Here is an 18,471-nt window from a genome sequence, read left to right on the forward strand (position 1 = left end):
GGGAAAGCTAAATAGTTTCTGGGGTGCGAAGACTTGGTCAAAAATTGGTCAATTTTGTTTGACAATTTTATTTAGGGGGAAAGCAAAATAGTTTCTTCACCTCAGCTCCCTCTCTCCACCTCACTTCTCTCTCTCCACCTCATCTTCTCTCTCCCTACCATTCTCTCTCTCTCTTCTCCGATTAGGTCGCTGGCCAGAAAATTTCCCGGGCGGCGAATTTTCCGAGCGGCGACTATGAAAAAATAAAATAAAGAAATTTCACTCACTCTCTCTCTCTCTCTCTCTCTAAACTCCCTCCTTCGCTGGAGTTCCGATTTGTTGAAGAAGAAAAAATAATTAGGGCTGTCTGGAGAAGTCAAAATAGCAAACGGTTGATTGATCAAACCGTTTATAGATGAGGTCAAACTCCTTTTTATCCATTTAGGAGGAAGACAAAAGGACTAAGAATCATAACATGGGTGAAAGTCACCCCAATCCACTCCATAGTTTTGAAATAACATTTACAGTGAGTAACAAAAGACAATGACGAAAATGCCCTTTTGTTTTTTTCATAAGGGATCTGAACGTTAAAAACTCAAAGAAACAAGTCCTTTAAACTAATCTAAAATCCTCTATTACATCCAATATTAACAGAAAATTATAAAAGAGGACAAACACGAAACCAAAAGATTGAAACAACTAGGTTCTATTATCTAATAACCCATCACAGTGAGATCTATTTATTTGCCATAATAACTTCTGCCAGCGTCGATTCTTGTTTTCACAATCTCAAACTCAGAAATCTCACAAGGAATCGTAATTCCACCAGGATGTTCAAATCCGTATTCCTTTTCAGCTTCTCTAAGTAGCTTACCGAATAATGGGTGGTTAAAATAAAAAACCGGAACCAAGACCCTATAATTATCATCATCATCTTTATCTCCTATGTAAACAGCTAAGTGTCCTTTAGGAACCGAAACGGGTTTCGGGTTATTAAACGGATCATCATGACCCAATCGACTATAATCTCTAGCTGAACTTTTAGATAAACAGAGTTCTTTAGCTCCTCGTTTCAAAGACTTCCCCCAGTTGTAAATTTTCGCCATTGTCTTGCTTCTATTTTGATTATTTGAATAACCTAATTGATGGTACCCATATTGTTTTCTTCTGGGTTTTAAAACCCATTTGAAGACCCGACAAATTCTTCGCCCAATTAGCTTGAATCCTCTTGTTCTTCTCATAATTTGCTTTTTTTTTGTAAGAGTTTGAGTAGAGAGAGAAAATGGGTATGTAATAGTGAGACAAGGATAGAAGTTAGGATAATTTTCTGATTCAAATGAAGCTTTAAATGATCTGATTTATAAGGAGTTATTGGGTTGAGACTTGAGAGTACTAATAAATACTAAGTAGAGAGAGAGAGAAAATGGTCGGCAGGTGATGAGGAGTCAATTTGTCTAGAGAGAGAGAGAGAGAGAGGTTGGAGAAGAAGGAAGATCTGAGAAGATTATTTAAAATTAGATACTAGAAGAATGGATGCTTCGAGGGAGCCAGTAGAATTGGAACTCAACGTTTTAAAAAACGGTTAAAAAAAGAATAAGGTGTGAGTCAACTATACCTGTCTAAATCTCATAAAAAGGCTATAGTTGTTGCTACTCGTGGCTCTCAGTCTCAGGGAACAAGATCATTAACTATCAACATTATACAAGTAATTTAATTAGAATACTATTATAACCCATAATGTAAGAAATGGGTAAATTTGTTTTTTTTGGAAACTTAACTCCATATAACAAAAATGGGTAAATTTGTTGTATAGAAATTAGATAGATAGAACTACTCAAATATTTATTTGATCTTTGAGTGTTAGGAACAAATAGTTATTTTTGATCAACCGTCCATTTGACTGTAGATTAACTTACCTATTGTACTTATTTTGCACATTCTATAAAAACTCAACACGGATTGAGGCTAACCTGAGTCTCATCAGACTGCTCAGTCTGAGACCTACGAGAAATGTCAAGAGTAAAGGTGGCCCCGAAGGGGCGACTTTAGAGGTGGCAATTCTTTGTTGTGTTTTTGTGTTTTGTAAGTACTTATTATTCGTTTCTACGTGAATTTGTTGTTTTTTCGTGTTTTGTAAGTACTTATTATTTATTTCCATGTGAATAGTAAGACTTGGATTAAACTAGAGAAAGAAAGAAAATAAGGTGCCCTTCTCAAATTGACCAGTCTAAGACAATGCTATGGGCCTTAGACTAAACCAATCTGAGGGTCTCAAACCCTTCCAGCTAGGTCTCAGATCCGAAGAAATAAAGAAGAAAACATCAAACTCTCCAAGCTAGGGACTCGAGCCCTTGCATCAACAACCCTTTTGTTGTATAAAAGAAGAAGAAAAAACGAAACCATCTATAAGCAAGCTTAGAACTTCAAGCTCCAAAGGTAGTCTTAGGTTTGTCTTGCAAGATCTTTGAAGAGAGAGAAAGTAGAAGAAACAAAGAAGAAGGGTCTAGGGGTTGCGTTCGGAGGTCCCTAGAACAACTTTGGGGTCTGTATGGAAGTATCTACAAAAGGAGGCCCTAAGAGCAATTTGGTTATTTTTAACAAAAGACCATCACCATTTCCGGTGGATCAAAAACAACAAAAAGTCTCATGGTTGGAAAACAAATGTTAAAAGATTAGAAGAAAGAGAGGTGGAAATAGGGAGAATGAGAGGGTGAGGGAGGCAGGGTGAGAGAGAGAGAGACATCTCTTTTAAGTAAATCCCCTATGTTGGGATAAGTCGGTCCATTAAAGAGCATGGTCTTATCTACTTAGGACTATTTGGATATGGGCCGTCCAAATGATATAACCATGTTGGTCCTACAACATATTTCTTTTTTTTTATTTTTGTTGTTATGTTTGTATTTCTTTTTTGTATCTCAAGTGTTTTATGATAACATGGTATTTCAACTTCAGCCCTTCTCTCTCGTAAAAAAAAAAAACTTCAGCCCTTCTAAATGCAAGATATATAACTTAACTACTACATCCTTACGGCATGGTTGTTATAATAATGAAAAAGGAAAGATATTTTATATCACTGAAGAGCCAAATGCACGGATGAAACATTTTCTAATTACAAACAGGTCAGACAAGAAAAATACACTAACAAATCAGAGTTTGGTTGTTGTTAGACTGGATTACTCGTGGAACGAATCTTGGGGTTAGTGTGGGGACTCGACAAATCAGAACTTTTTTTATATGGATGCTTCACCTTCCATAGACCCTAAAATTCTGCTGCCCCATTCTATATAATAACGAAATTGATATTTAATTAATAAATTTTCTTTACCCAAAATAAGCTTAGTTAGTATAATTCTCTTAATTTGGACGAAAAAGGATGAGAAAAAGAATAAGAAGTCAAATTCTAATCATATAATGAATAATTCACTCTTTGCCGACTATTTGATCCAACTACAATCCATATTATGTGTATTTTTATATAACTTACTAAACTTTTGACATATTTTATATATGAAAATTTATAAAAGCAAAACACTTCATTATTGACATGGAAAAATTAGTCAAACTTCAAATTCTAATATAGAATAGGGACAACGTAGGATTCAGTGAAGGAAGAACATCAGAGGATACTTATAAGTTAACTAGTAACTTATATATCAGAAGTCCCGTAGCTCAGTTGGTTAGAGCGTTGGTCTTATGAGCCGAAGGTCGCGGGTTCGAGCCCCGCCGGGACTATTAGTATATTATTATTCTTTTTTGCCGTCACTAGTTTTCAGCTTACCCAATTGACAAAATAGCTCTAGCAGAAGCAAACCTCATCATTTGTGACCATCTCACGTAGATGTAGACCTATTATCACCTTGGTTGAGAAGCACTCTGAACATTTCTGATATTTCAGATGATGTTACGTGCTATAGAGTGTGCAGGCCGACCAATATCATAGTAACGAAGGGCTAATGAGTCTTCTCATTTTGGTATGGGTTTTAGATTTGTCACCAAACTTAGTAAATATCGGAATCTTTTGGGGGAACTAGTAATTTTCACCGAGAACAAAACTCTATGCATGTTCGACCTAGGTGTTAAAAGCGAAGACAATGTCGATAACTGCAATCGCTTTGAAGCATCAAAAATGTGAAGTTACACTTGAAACGAGTGAACATAATAACCCTCAAAATAGTTCAACATAAAATATAAGATTCTCCGCAATCTTTAAAAAGAGTTGAACTTAAATTGGGGAAGAGGACTAGAGAGAATAATATAACCACAAATCAGTAGAGTAAGCTAAATCAAATATATGGTACCTGTATTCATAAATTTACTAAACTTAGGAAAATTGGTTCTCCATTACATTGAAACTAAACTTTTTTTCCTGTACAAAAGATGATTCCTTGCCACCAGAAATACACAAACGGAAACGAATCCGTAAAGATCCCTAGACAATAGATCTTGAATTACATTGACCAATGATGGTGAGGTAAAATTAGTTCTTGGTTAGTTGGTATACTGAAACGACACAATCTTTCTTTCAAAAAGTCGATACCTACTTACCCAAATAGCAAAAAAAGTGTAATATTAGCTCTTCTTTTTGTTGAAATGAGAAAAAGATTTGAAGTGAGAGCACAACTCCCGTCCGGACAGACCAGTGAGGACTCGAATAAACAATGTAAAAGCAGTTCAAATATTTATTTACTGCAGTTTCTTAGGGCAAGAAGTGCTTCAGACTGGCCATTGTCATCATAGGTTTTCTTCATCTTTGACCTGTCGATACGAGCTTTGCGGACAGCCTCTTGAATTTGCCGCTCGTGCTCTTCAAGTATTTCATCCATGTTTCCTCCTGGAGGCATTAGAAGTCCAGAGAAATTGATCTTGTTCTTCTTACTGACATAATCCTGAGATCACAAAAGGCAAATTTTAAGTACATCACAACTTAACTGCACATTATAAACATCCAAATAGTGTCCAATATTGTCATGTGATGCATCTAAAATGCATCATCTATTTGGGATTGCCAAAATATTTTCTAATATTGCAAGAATTAGATTCTTCCTGGCTTAAGAACTAAAATTGAGCTACTTTGTATTGATTAAGTTACTACTTACTGTTGTGGAGTCCTTCCTGTACACTCTATCGACTTTCATAAAGGAAGAAGTTGGGCCATTCATCAAATGGTGGGTCCGCTCCCGTCTTTCAGATGGATCGACATCATCGCGTTGATTATGTCTTCCACTCAGTTTATGTTCAGACAATATGGCTTCCTCAGACATGCGAGATTTCCTAGTCGTTGACTCTGGGCCATTTCTAGAACCCGGCACGTGAACATGGGCCTCCTGAGTATCGAACTCCACTGTTTTCAGCCTCGAAGATCCAAATACACCAGAGTTCATCAAGGGACCAGAAAGAGAAAAACCATTTTGTGCAGTCCCTCGGGGAGGTTTAATAGGAAATTTCGATCCACCATCCTTGTGTTCATTGTATTTTTGGCTAGTGCTTTTTGGGCTTGTGCATTCATGACGTTTCTGAAACATCCAAAGATACTCAAGGTAAGACAAGAAATCACAGAAACCATTAGAATCTGAAAGAGCCAAGTAAGAGACCTCAGCATTAGAGTCTGGTGCTAGCACTGCTTGAGGATCTCTAGAACCCCTTCTCAGAGATCCAGATCCATGACCTTTTACTGCCGCTGCTCTTTGCCTGATACCAAGAAAGTTTAAGTGAATGTTAACAAAAGAAACCCTACTTCCATTGTACAGCATGAAATTATCGCTACCCTTGTTCGGATATTTTGCGAATCTACAACTCCAAATTTGGCATACTAAAATCTTCAGCCTCAATTTACCAATTCCTTATTTTTTTGTGAACATATAAAGATAAAATAATTGAGTAGTTAAGTACAAGATTGCGTAGTGAACTAGTTAAAATGGTTGAGCTTTTGAGTTTTATGGAGATGAAATTGTTTCAGAGTAATTGCATCTATTCTGCTGCATGTATATGCACCATAAAAACATATATCTGCTCTAGAAAATGCTCCAAACTGTGCCACGTCAAGAAAGTAGCATATTGAAGACATACAAGTGTATATGCCTTGGTACCACATAATGAGCATGGTAGCATATCGCACATGGGTACCCATACTACATAGACGAGTAACGCTAGGCTAGGTAATGATGTCACTCGGAACGTATAATAGCATATCGCACATTGGTACCCACCTGGGTGAGAGAAGTTAAGTGAAATATGTTCGGAAGGAGGAAAAAAAGACAAGAGAATTTCAAGGTAAGAGCGATAAGGCTATCAAGACAGACGGTTCTTCATCTAATCCCTTGTGACCGTGTCTCTCATCTCATTTCAAGAAGAAAACAGTCGATCATTATCCAGACCTAGAATGAGTAGCAGGGAAAACTAGGACTTCCGAGTAATCAACTGACACTAAACCTGTCTCACTGGTGCCTACATCGGCGAATCTGAGTGAGGAGCAAGATCCAGGTACTCACCAATCACCACAAACAGGCATCATTAAATATATGAAGGAACAAAATATTATTTGACTCTAATCGCGGCTATTAAAGTGCATCATACGGTAGTGCAAGCAACCTTCACACATCAGAATTTCCCTTCCCGTCATTTCTGTGAGGAGATACATGCATACAAAAAAAAATTGTACAGAATTTGATAAAACCACATACCTTCTAGCTTCATCACCACGAAGTTTGGCATCGAACTCCTTGCTAGGTCGGTATTTAGGCAAACTGGATGGATCACAGGGATAAGGCCTTGTTGTAAAAAACTGGACAAAAAAGGATATCAGGTGAAGTAGTTGGAGCAAGTAAATACGACAGTGTTCAAAAAATCATGTTTTTGTCCAAAGAAGTCAGACATGCAGCATGAAGATCCAAGTTAAATCTTAAAACAAATGGGAAGTTTCTATAGGTATATTCCTACACTATGTAGTCTATCTCGGCCGAGATGGCCGAGAATCTCGTGTCTCGGCTCGGTCTCGGACCTCTCCCGAGACGATACTCGACCGAAACACCGACTTAGGGTTTGGCCAAGTTTCTCGTCTATCTCGACAGATCTAGACCGAGACGACGCTACTTGGCTTAGGCCGAACAGCAGCTTTAAATTTTCTGGAGTTTTCTTTTTGGACACTTTTAATCCTAATTGCATTACTGACTATTTATTACCTTCTTAACTATTTACTATATTTCCAATCAATCTAAGATAATTAGCGATAATATAGTATAGATAGTTTAGGTCTTTTGCCTAATAGGAGCTAAAGAAGAGTGAAGGTTATCTTTTAGGTCTTGGTGCAGGAAAATATTGTACTTGCTGTCTCGGCCGCTTTTATCGGCCTAACTCAGTCTCGGAACGGTCTTGGCCTTCGGGCGGACCGAGACCAACGACATAGCTCCTAAAAAACATTATAACAGGTATTCAACTTCAAATCATGCAATACCAATAATTTTTCCTCCACAAATGTTACAAGCAACTATTTTATTGAAAACAATTTCTTGGCAAAATTGAACCTGGAAAGGAAAACAAAATTACCTCACTTTTGAGTGCTGAAGTTGCTGATTTCCGACCTTCTGGTTCTATTGAGAGGAGGACTTCAATGAGGGACAAAGAGGTAGAAGGTATGTCCTTGAAAAACTCAGCCACACACCGCCTATAAGGTTGTTGAGGTTTGAAAATTGTAGTATGAGGTAATCTTGCCTTTCTCCAATATTCCTCAGATGGGGAACCACAAAGTTTAAAGATCTTATGCAGTTGCTCAACCTATTAAGTATTAACATGAACAAAAAATCTTCAAACACAGACGAGGCCCCGCAAAAAGATCAAACAAATGCATGTTAGTGTATTTCTATGGGCAACAAAATTTGCTTCTTAGCAAGAGATCTACCAAAATTTCATAGTTAAGAGCCAATTTATACATTTGGCTTATAAGATTTTTATTTTGAAACTCCACATGAATTATATCTTATGCAGTTGCTTCAAAATTGACCCACAAATCTAGGTATCAAACTGTAGTACCAGTGTGGTTGAAGAATTGGTGCGTAGGATGTGAAATGCAGTAGACTAAGATAGGAAAATCAAGAACCCGAAAAGAGAATACGAAGTTGTTTTTATACCTAAAAGTTCAAGCAATAAGCAATTCAGCTAGGGGTGTATGAAAATGATATACCTCCGTTCTTCCTGGCATTATAGGCTTTCCAACAAGCAATTCAGCAAGAATGCAACCAGCACTCCATAGATCTACACCAGCCCCATATTGTGTCGCACCGAGCAAAAGCTCAGGAGGCCGATACCAAAGAGTTACGACACGACTTGTCAATGGCTGTTTCTGGTCAAAACGGAAAAATGTTGCCAGACCAAAGTCAGCTATCTTGAGGATACCATTATTGTCAATCAGAAGATTTGAACCTTTGATGTCTCGATGCAGGATGCCACGACTATGACAGTGTTCAAGCCCGCAAAGTAGTTGTTGCATATAGCACTTGATCTGCAATTTCAGCACAGGCACTTCCAAAATGAGACAACACTAAATAATTTTACAACCAAAGAGTGTTCATATGCCAAAAGTAATTTAATAAGCTAAATCAAGCTTATCAACAATTGTCCTGTTCTGTTTTGCTTTCTAGTAAATCGAGTTACTTGTCTAGAAAAAAGACTATTGCGATATCCTTGAGATTTAACTACTAAGTAGGTGTGATGTTGGATATCAGACCATATCACCCCAAGAGGCGATCAATGATAAAGGAAATTTGTCCAAAGAACTACTTTCCTGTTGGTCTTGGTTAAAAATACATTCCATATTTTTCTAGCATCGTGCATACCTGCGCATACTTGTGCAGACTATGTATGTGCATATCGTAGAACTACATAATAGAAGTGAAGCTATGAAACCATTACTTTGTGGCCTGTGCATACCTTACACAGAAAGTTGACGCAAAAAAGAATTAATGGATCCTCTCGAGAGAAAAAAAAAAATTGGCCTCGGAACTTACTGTCAATTTTCCTTAAATTTTAATGCGAATCTATATGGTAAAATAATACGAGAATACAAGGATATGTACATTTATTTTGGAAGTATATACAAACATTTATAGATAATATCACAACATCAAGTCATCAACAACATTGAGTATGATTAACACGTGTTACTGTCCAGAATATGTCAATGTTTTGCTCATCATATAACTTGACAAATACTACTTCCTGATTAAAATATGCACATGTAGAAATTCAAAATGCATCATTTCAAAAAAATGTAAAAGAGAAAGCATATACCTGTGATTCAGTGAAGTTAATATCAGGTGATGCTGCCAGTCCAGTAAGATCGTGATCCATGTATTCAAATACAAGATACAAGCTAGAAGACATCCGGGATGTGACAAGACCCTCAAGCTTTATAATATTTGGGTGATCAAGCCTACGCAGAATGTGAATTTCCCTCGCCATAAATCTAACACTCTCAGGATCCATATTAACAAACTTAACTTTCTTTAGTGCAACAATTTTTCCCGTTTCAAGGTCGCGGGCTCTGTATACACTGCTATAAGTTCCCTGCCCAATCTGCAGAAATGCAATGCCACTCGATTAAAACCAACGAACATGACCTTTTTGCTTATTCCGAGTTTCATGGATTCAGAGAATGTACATTTTTTCCTTAAACAAAAATAACAGAGATTCTAGCAAAAAGATCTTCGCATTTAGCATGGATTCAGCTCATATTTGAAATGAAGATAATTGCCCAGTATCTCACTGACGAAAAATATAAGTATAACGACTCCAATCCTCATCAGAACCAAAACTATATGTTATCAAACCTCTATCGAAATGCGAACTTTTACAGTCAGTAAGTATATATTTAACAACAATCAACTTGATATAACCTAATTTACAAAAAAGAAGCAATGGAGCTAACAAATTAACAATGACTTACTTGGTCTAATTTCTCAAACGAGTCCGCTCTTCTAGGCACCCACCCTTTAATAGCTTCCGCAGCAACTGATGTGAGCCAAGATGGCCAACCAGCAGCAACCTGTTCTCTCTCAGCAGCACGAGGCATACTAACAATCCTCGATACAGGTGGTTCTACTATATGCAACTCATTATCTGTTGTTGCCCGTCTTTCATGGTGAATTGTAATGGGTTTCTCCTCAACTAATGGCCTCTTCTCTCCAGCATCGGATAAAATCGAACTAGAGGGCACAATTTCTTCGGATGATCCATTCGATAATAACCTCATTCTTGCTGCATTAGACCCATTAGTACTACCATCACCATCGATCGGTAATTTGATTGGCTCTCTCTTAGAGGAAGCAACCAATGATTTCGAAGATTTCCCCCTCCTTTGAGTTTCGACATACCCATCTATGTTTGAAGCCCTTTTTGAAGAAACACAACCCATAATCCTAATTCACATAGACCAATTCTTAAACAGGTAAGGAGCAAGTTCCTATAATTCTCCCCAAAATTTTGTCCTGTAATTCGAGCAGATATATCTCCCTGAATGACTGAATAACATCACCCCTGAAATCCAAAATTCAAGTTAACCAAAGCAAAGCTCTGATCGCCTGCGATTTTTGAATCTAAAACCCTAAATTTCACACAAATTCACGACTTCCACCCAATATACCTCTAGACAAACCAGCTTACAGATCCCCAAAACCCTATAATAGCAAAAACTAATTGTAAATATTTCTAAATGTCAAGTATTCAATAAACCCCAATAGGAATCATTTGATAAAGAAAAGGTTCCAAGTCCTGAAATATCCAAATTCTTTTTCAAATCAGAATTTTTTAAGAAATAGAAACCCAGATCCTCAAATTTGAACCAGTCAAGTAAAATCAATTTAATTGACAAAGAAAACAAATGAAAGGTTGAAATTTTCAAAACCCCAGATTAAGTGATTGAAAAAACAAAAGGGTGAAACCGGATCAGAACTTCATCTAATGAAAACAGGAATTCAATCAAAACCCAAGCTTATAAAAGCTTAGGGTTTTTTTTTTTCTAGACTTCAATCTGAGGAAACAAAATTCTCTATTCACTACAAATTCTCGAAATCAGAAATAAATTAAATAAATAAAACTGACATAAATAACAAATTTAAAATACCAAAAAAAAGGGCAAAACATTAAATAAACGAAAAATCGTGTTCGAAAAAAAAGATTGGGTTGGAGTATAATGATGAATGAGGTGGTAAATTTTAGGAGAGAAGAGATAGAGATAGAATGAGAATTTTTAGGATATGGGTGGAACCCTAAAACCGGATTGGATAGCTGGGAGATAGATAATAAAGAGATGGGCGAAGCTGACGCACTTGTTTGTATATCTGTTTCTTTATCTTCCCTCACTTCTTCTTCTTCTTCTTCTACTTGTTAGAGAGAGAAAGTCTACAGCTTTGTTTCAGTCAGTCATTGAAGTAGGTAATTTTAGTTTAGAGAGAGAAAGTAAATGGAGAAGAAGGTGTTAGAGAGAGAAGGACGAGACCTTCCCGCGAGGGAAGGAGTGGAAATGGGCGGAAGCACCGCGGGAGCGAGCCCATCTGGTCTCTCACACCAGACGTGATTGCTCGTTTTGGGTCCCATGGTGGTCTCTCACACCAGAGTTGTGATACAGATTTATGTGACTTTGAGTGATTCGCGTCCTCGACAAGCAATATAAGATTTCTGTTTAGAGGTTCTCTAATTCTTTTCGTTCTCTAGAATTGTTCTTAATGGGTTGAATTGGACAGGAATGAGACGTTTATCAGTAGATTGTTTGATTAACGATTATAAAAATTGGAGAATCGTAAATCCGCTCATTTTCGAAATTTGGATTCTAACTCTAAGCAAAAATCTTATTGTATTCGAAAATGTGATTCATGATATATGTTTGTATACTAACAGTCATTGTAGTATGTGATTTGTGGTAATAATTTTGCATTGAACCACAAAAACCATAGCTTAAGAGTGTTTCTTCGAGATATTTTGTAGTTGTATCAAAATAATTTTTTTAGATGTGACATTATAACACTTTTTTGTTTTTGGCGTTGGGATGTGGACTAACCAAACACTCTTTTGATTTGCGGTTGGGATGTAGACTAACTAAAGACTATGCCACTATTTTTGTTTTTGCCGTAGGGATGTGGACTAACCAGACACTCTTTTGATTTGCGGTTGGGATGTAGACTAACTAAAGACTATGCCACTATTTTTGTTTTTGGCGTTCGGATGTGGCTAACCAAACACTCTTTTGATTTGCGGTTGGGATGTGGACTAACTAAAGACTCCTTTGACTGTCACTAACACCAGTTCTTTGCTTTCCATCATTTACAATGTACCTGTCGACATTATGGCCTGCGATATACAACGTTTGCCACGAGTTTCTTTCGTTGTCGGGAACCTTTTACCCTACTGTAGGATATTCTTCTTTTTCCAAATGAGCGAGAACTTCTGAAGGAAAAAAACGAATCTCTGTAAACCTGGAGTTAGTAGCACATAAAGAGGCAACTCAAATGATCCATAAAGGTTACTTGTTGCCTCTTTACTTTCTAAGGAGCTATTCCCTTTTAGGATGGAGCTAATGGCAGAGTTGGCAGAGAAACGCGACTTTGCCAAGAAAGTCTTTTTCATGCATTGAGCCGACTATACTTGGGTCTGCTTGGTTAAAGGTATTGGAATGACCAAATAGGCTACACGTATTAGTTTGACATCTTAATCAAAACATACATGACATGTTGAACAAAAAAAAAAACTAAATTTCGGGTTTGGCGTGGAGACACTTATACATGATATGCCAGTAACATCGGTATGTAAACCTGATAAATAATGCAACTGAGCAACGTTATTACACATTGTAAACTATGAAAGATTAAGCATTGGCGAACAAAACATTTATGTTGCGACCAGAGAAATCTTTGGTTTACGTATGACTATAACTGCAAAAACTAGAAAAGGGTGACCCTGCAGCCGCAGTTAGAAGTGTTATAGAAAATGATGTCAATTTTACTCCAATGTGATATTTTATACACCATTAATCTTGGATATTACATAATGGATTCTTCCAAAGCACTATGATATGGAAATATAGTTCTCTTTAAATCTTTACAAGTTCTGCAAAAGAAACACCATAGCCAAAGCATTAGTCTTTAGTTCAAACACATGCCACAATGAAATGTACAAAGTCTAGGTGTTGGGTGGTCTTGGGCCTCTCTTACTCCAAAAGCTATATCAAGAGGTAAGGCTTCTCCCACACTTATTAACGCACCCCCTGCCCCTTCCACAACCAATGTGGGATTAACCTAACACTAGGTAGTGGGGTTATTTCTTTTCTCAATATCTGAATCTGACTCATATTCGACATACTTATATTTCGATTCAGACTCAAAATAAGTCTGATAGGCCGAAGATAACTGCTTTGATGAGTTGAAAGGTGGCGTGGAATTGGATATATTGGTCGAAGTCAGTACCCCGAGTTAGACTTCAGATATGTAAACTTCCAAGTGTTCCATTTTCATATGTTTCGAATTGCAGAACTAAAACTAAATAGAAAAAAATGTTAGATTGTATACATACAAGAAGTAGAATATCGTTTGATCATAAGAACACGCCTCTTTCTTCCGATCCAAGTGGTCAACCAGACAGGATCTTTTGAAACTATTTTATACCCAGCATTGAAGTACAATTTACATGCTGCCGAGTCATCTTCATAGGCCCTTAAAGCAAGGTACTCGAAACCCCAATGCTTTGATAAGAAGTCACAACCTTTAAGCAAAGCAGTCCCTACTTTTTGCCTCCTGTAATAAACAAAACCCAAATTAACCTCCTCAAAATGTAACTCATTAGCATGCTGTAACCACATAGCTCGGGCATCAGAGTTTCTGAAGTCGATAAGCCTTGGGCATTCTTTCCTCATCAGCTGGTTTTCAGAGAGAATTAGGCCCAATGCCATGGAATCTAACATGCTATTAGACCTAGCGTGTCAGGGATGTGAAGGTTTGTTCTCGTACTGTCAAGTGACTCTAACCCTGCCATTAAGGGAGGGGGGTCTTAGCTTTATCCCACATTGCCTGAGCAATAATTTGTAAAGTTGATAATTATTTTGGCAAATAGGCTCTCGAACCAGAGACTAGAGGGTGAACAACAACTCGGCAACCACTCCATTCAAAGACGGTTGTCAAATTTACCTGAACTCTTTGAACACGGCTATCCCAGAAACATAAAGATATTCTTCAGCTCCTTCGAGATGCTGAAGCACCTCTTTGTCTCTCAAGACTGTGACATCGGCAACCCCGACAAGTCGGCTGCCTTGCTCCGGCCTAGGAAATGTATTAGAAGCATCTGCAGGCTCGGCAACCAAACAAGCATACCTGACAAGCAAATACCCACTTTAATTCAAGCACCAAGCCGATGATCTCTGGGAAACAAAAAACTGCATTCATGACCTTTTTAAGGAACCCTGAAACAAATGGAAAGTCCCACACGATGAAATTTGCCATCAAAGAAGCTCGAATTCATAGATGTTCTCTTCCACTATTAGCATTGAGGCCCTTTTGAGCTAAACTTCCGCACTTAACCCCGAAGAGGTGAAGTTGACTATTCATTTACTTAATATGTCGATCATTAGAACCGATTTGAAGACCAGTAAAGCAAGATTAGGCAATTGACGACTAAAACGGCTCAGCGAGTTAGAGACTGCTCTTTGTGGTGGTCCTCCACCAAAAAGAGAGTGCCTTTAGCAACAAAGTGGAAGAAAAAGTACTAGTTTGGTGTCTTACCTGTTAGGTGCTGAGTTTCTAATCTTGTATAGAAGTCCAGAGAGTACTTCAGCCTGTATTGATATAATGTTAATTAAGATATGATCATAAGGGAAATGTATTGCACAACATTTTAGGTCTGCCATTGTCTTACGTCTGAAATATTTTAGCGAGTCAAGACATGATATATATGGCATCTTTTAATAGAAGTCCTTCTGTGATTGAAAAATATTAGGCACATTCACTCTACGTACGCAAAATATAACGTTACTAATCTCTATACAAGTTCGAGTTTTTAGATAAAACAACTGCTAAATATGATGTCAGTGTGGGTAGATGAGGGATTGGGAACCTAGTTATATAAAGAAATGTACAAAAAGTTTTGACTTAACTTTTGACTTGCTGACTCATTTTCTTACGTATTAAAGCCCTAAAGGGGTTGAAAGTTTGACCACAATCTAGGCGGTTCATTATTGAAAAGTGAGCCAATAAGTCAAAAATTAAGTTTTACATTTATATATAGAGAGAAAGAGAGACTATGCATTTGTTATTTGGGAGGAAATGGAGAAGGATGAAAATCAACCTTGAACTACTTTGTAAAGTGTACTAACCTTGAAAAATTCAAAGAAGATATCATTGAAGAAGGGCATTGGGTCATGAAATGCTTCAGCTTGAATTTGAACTACTTCTCTCATCTCTTCATTATCCTCTTTAACCAACCTTCTCACTTCCCACCCAAACTCACTAACTCCAAAAATATCCTCATCCTCAATAAACCCAATTGTTGAGGAGGTGGTATTAGAAGAAGAAGAAGAAGAAACAATAACACCCCTTCCATGTTTTCTCTCCAAATTAACCTTCCTCAGCTCCTTCTTACTTTCTCTCTCATCCCCACCAAAAATGTCACAATTTACACCCAAATATACCAACTTAATATTACTACTTTTATATCTATAATTACAATTACTAGTTGAATGCCATCTTGAAAAATTAGCCTCGTTTGAGTTTGATTTTAGATGAGGGAAGAAGACAGGAGGGTCTATGAACATGGAATGGAACTTCAACATGAAGGATAAATCTAGCAAATTGATTCTCAAATATTGATACCCTTAACTTAATTCAAGTAAGATTATGTATACTAGACACTTGGCACTAATCTACTGGTTAGGTAATCTAATAAATTCTTATCAAGTCTTGGGTCTAGGCAATTGTAGACCATACACGTGACAAGATGTTGTAGGTTATGTGGGGTGTGTGGTACAAGGTGGGAAAGGACAAGTATGATGGAGATGGAGATGGAGTTGGTGAGTGCTTTCAAGTTTAAAATGGTCCAAATTTTAGTAGATTCTAAACCCTAAATAGACTGTGGTCTGAATTTTGGGTTTGTATGTGAGTTTTGCAAATTTGTGCCAACTTTGTACAAACTTCTCAAAACTACTCTGTTAGTATTTTAAGGGTTTATTTTTATCTTCGTAAGGTATAATTATTTTGCGCTTTTAAGTTAGAATTTTTGACTAATGAAAATTTTGCACAAATTTGTAGTAATATGTACTATATTAATCTGTGTCAATCTTACTTTCTGCAGAGTTACCAACTTCTTTTTTCTCAAAAAATGGTTTCAAAGAGTTTTGACCATTTTTCACTTTTCTAATTACAAAAGATAGCATTTGACAATTCGATTTATGAAGTTTGGGCTAGTTTACTAAAATCAAGTTTAAACTTCAATTTTATGCCAGTGGTATTATGATTATCATCCTTTTTCTAATTTACAACATCACATTAAATAACATGGATACACGATGAAGATATAATAGTATACAGTTGACATTTACACAATCACTAGACTACAGACGAAACGAAACTCCACAAACAGAAGAACAAATTTACTTAGAAGTCTTGTAATTAAACACCATCTATCAGCTCGAGCTTAAAGGGCTTTGATCCATCTGAAACCTCCCAATATCAGTTTGACCAACTGATAATGTTGTAACTAGTCTTTGACAACGTCTTTTATACAGATTTTGTTGTCTTGATGATTGATAAAATGGGGTTTCATTAGAAGGATGACATTGATAATGGTGATTAAGATTACCAAGATTGTATAGTGATGAAGAACTATTGACTCTTTCAATCTCCTTAGTGACATTATTCTGAATCTTCTGATAATTGTTTGATATGAAATTACCTTCATGTTGATTGTTAATATCAAATGGGTGGTTTTCATGGTGAATTGATCTTGGGGATGATTCATTTGAAGAACTAATACCGAAGATTGATCTACTCATATTATTCTTCAAGTTACAAGAATAATTCCCATTTATGGCTTCGATATAGCGTTTTTCAATATCGAATCTATCTGGAAAAACTTGGGTGTTGATGAATATTGGGGTTGAAGGGAATAAGAATGCACGAAATCTTGACGTATTTCCATATTGGGATGATTTTGTTTCCCAGAGATCATACTCATCAAACATGTGGTAAAGATCATTATCACAAGTGACAGAGACTAAAATCTCTAAGTCTTCTGGTATAACTTGGTATTTGAGTACCATTTCGCCATTAGAGAAGGTATTAAGCTTCTTCATGAGCTCTGTAAAGGACCAGAGGAAATACAAATAAATGGTTAATTGTTAGTTTGGATTGCCATAAGCTAGCAAACCTTTTACCTCTAAAATGTGGAACAAGGCGATGGTCTATATTTGTCAAAAATACTATACACCCCAAGACGGCTCCAACGACCCTAGGTCGAGGACCCTCCATGGCGATCCATAGGTCGAAGACCGAGGTGGTGGTCTATGTAGGATGTCTAGTCCTCGTGGAAGGATGACGAATTCGAAATTTTACAATTAGGCCCTCTTTTGCCAGGTCCCTGACATGACATGGGCATATGAATTAAATATTCGGCCTGAAATGACCCTATGAGAAAAAGAGAGAGAGAGAGAGATTGCTTGAGAAAGTAATGTCGCGTTCAATAGACACAACACGAGTCTCCCCTCCAAAATATTTTAGTTGACCATCTGATGCTCTCGGCAATATTTTTCCGCCATGGCTGCACAAAAACTTCACTTTATTCCTCGGCGAACACACTGGTGTCATCATTGTAACCTCCACCACCTCTCTTCCACCTCCAATTGCTTCCATCACAACCCTAATAAAATGTCTAAAACAACCTCTTGAAATTGATCAGTTTACAAAGTAAATTGCTTAAACTCAGAGATAGAGGAATAACAAGTTCTCTTTTGGAGGAAAAGTATAAGAAAAATTTATGATTTTCATAAACAATTTCTGGTTTTATAAGTAAGAAACTAAATTAACAAATTTGCTTTTTGGATTAGTTATCCCAGATTAGAAGATTGTGGTTTTTTACATTTAGTAAATAAAATGGATAAATTAGTGCTTGGCCATTGAAGATGAATCAGTACAGTTGGGCTAACTGATTCTAAGATAGTATAAAACTTATCCTAATCTTTTTGGTTAATTTAGTTTGCTTTTAACAAGGGATAATGACATAATGTGGACAACTATAAATATTTGGGATAAATCGGCACAAGAGTTTGACAGATTACAAAAATGCATTTGTTCCAAGTGATAGACATAAAATGATTTTCAACAAAAAAAAAAAAAAAACATAATATGATGAACAAAATGTTATGAATCTTTCAAATGTTATTTATGTAAATTATGTAGTAAGTACACCACCTCTTACTGCTGTTGTGGTTGGACATCCACTCTAATTGTCCGGATGTCACAAATTTAG

The 18,471-nt window shown here is 36.8% G+C and overlaps 3 protein-coding genes, 1 non-coding gene and 1 pseudogene across 6 annotated transcripts; 1 reads left to right on the forward strand and 4 right to left on the reverse strand.

Moving 5' to 3' along the window:
* Positions 1 to 523: 523 nt before the first annotated feature.
* On the reverse strand, positions 524 to 1,289 carry LOC147534478 (auxin-responsive protein SAUR36 pseudogene; annotated as a pseudogene).
* Positions 1,290 to 3,637: 2,348 nt separating this feature from the next.
* Positions 3,638 to 3,711, forward strand: TRNAI-UAU (transfer RNA isoleucine (anticodon UAU)). The gene has a single exon. It is a non-coding gene; the product is annotated as a tRNA-Ile (tRNA).
* Positions 3,712 to 4,269: 558 nt separating this feature from the next.
* On the reverse strand, positions 4,270 to 11,799 carry LOC147534480 (putative serine/threonine-protein kinase At1g54610). Of its 2 annotated transcripts, XM_086646867.1 has the most exons (9): positions 11,298 to 11,610; positions 9,917 to 10,506; positions 9,262 to 9,546; positions 8,156 to 8,473; positions 7,522 to 7,749; positions 6,660 to 6,760; positions 5,571 to 5,667; positions 5,076 to 5,492; positions 4,270 to 4,865 (listed from the first exon to the last, which is right to left on the reverse strand). In XM_086646867.1, exons 2-9 carry the CDS (start codon positions 10,382 to 10,384, stop codon positions 4,659 to 4,661), a joined length of 2,121 nt encoding a protein of 706 aa, XP_086502993.1. In that variant the 5' UTR covers positions 10,385 to 10,506; positions 11,298 to 11,610; the 3' UTR covers positions 4,270 to 4,658. The 2 variants fall into 2 exon arrangements, with proteins under 2 accessions (XP_086502993.1, XP_086502992.1); XM_086646866.1 differs by having other exon boundaries at positions 9,917 to 11,799.
* A 953-nt stretch (positions 11,800 to 12,752) lies between these two features.
* Positions 12,753 to 15,860, reverse strand: LOC147534481 (Acyl-CoA N-acyltransferases (NAT) superfamily protein). 2 transcript variants are annotated; one of them, XM_086646868.1, is made up of 5 exons: positions 15,326 to 15,860; positions 14,736 to 14,788; positions 14,145 to 14,327; positions 13,534 to 13,754; positions 12,753 to 13,071 (listed from the first exon to the last, which is right to left on the reverse strand). In XM_086646868.1, coding segments are annotated over exons 1-5 (915 nt in total). In that variant the 5' UTR covers positions 15,782 to 15,860; the 3' UTR covers positions 12,753 to 13,069. The 2 variants fall into 2 exon arrangements, 1 of the variants encoding a protein (XP_086502994.1); XR_015227402.1 differs by having other exon boundaries at positions 12,943 to 13,071; positions 13,534 to 13,985; positions 15,326 to 15,836.
* A 668-nt stretch (positions 15,861 to 16,528) lies between these two features.
* Positions 16,529 to 17,922, reverse strand: LOC147534482 (uncharacterized). The gene is made up of 2 exons (XM_086650549.1): positions 17,663 to 17,922; positions 16,529 to 17,304 (listed from the first exon to the last, which is right to left on the reverse strand). The coding sequence occupies exons 1-2, from the start codon at positions 17,853 to 17,855 to the stop codon at positions 16,631 to 16,633; spliced, it is 867 nt and encodes a 288-aa protein (XP_086506675.1). The 5' UTR covers positions 17,856 to 17,922; the 3' UTR covers positions 16,529 to 16,630.
* Positions 17,923 to 18,471: the final 549 nt, after the last annotated feature.

This window comes from Eschscholzia californica, unplaced genomic scaffold, assembly GCF_041429995.1.
Source record: "Eschscholzia californica isolate CP2 unplaced genomic scaffold, dmEscCali1.0.p SCAF_6, whole genome shotgun sequence".
Lineage (NCBI taxonomy): Eukaryota > Viridiplantae > Streptophyta > Magnoliopsida > Ranunculales > Papaveraceae > Eschscholzia > Eschscholzia californica.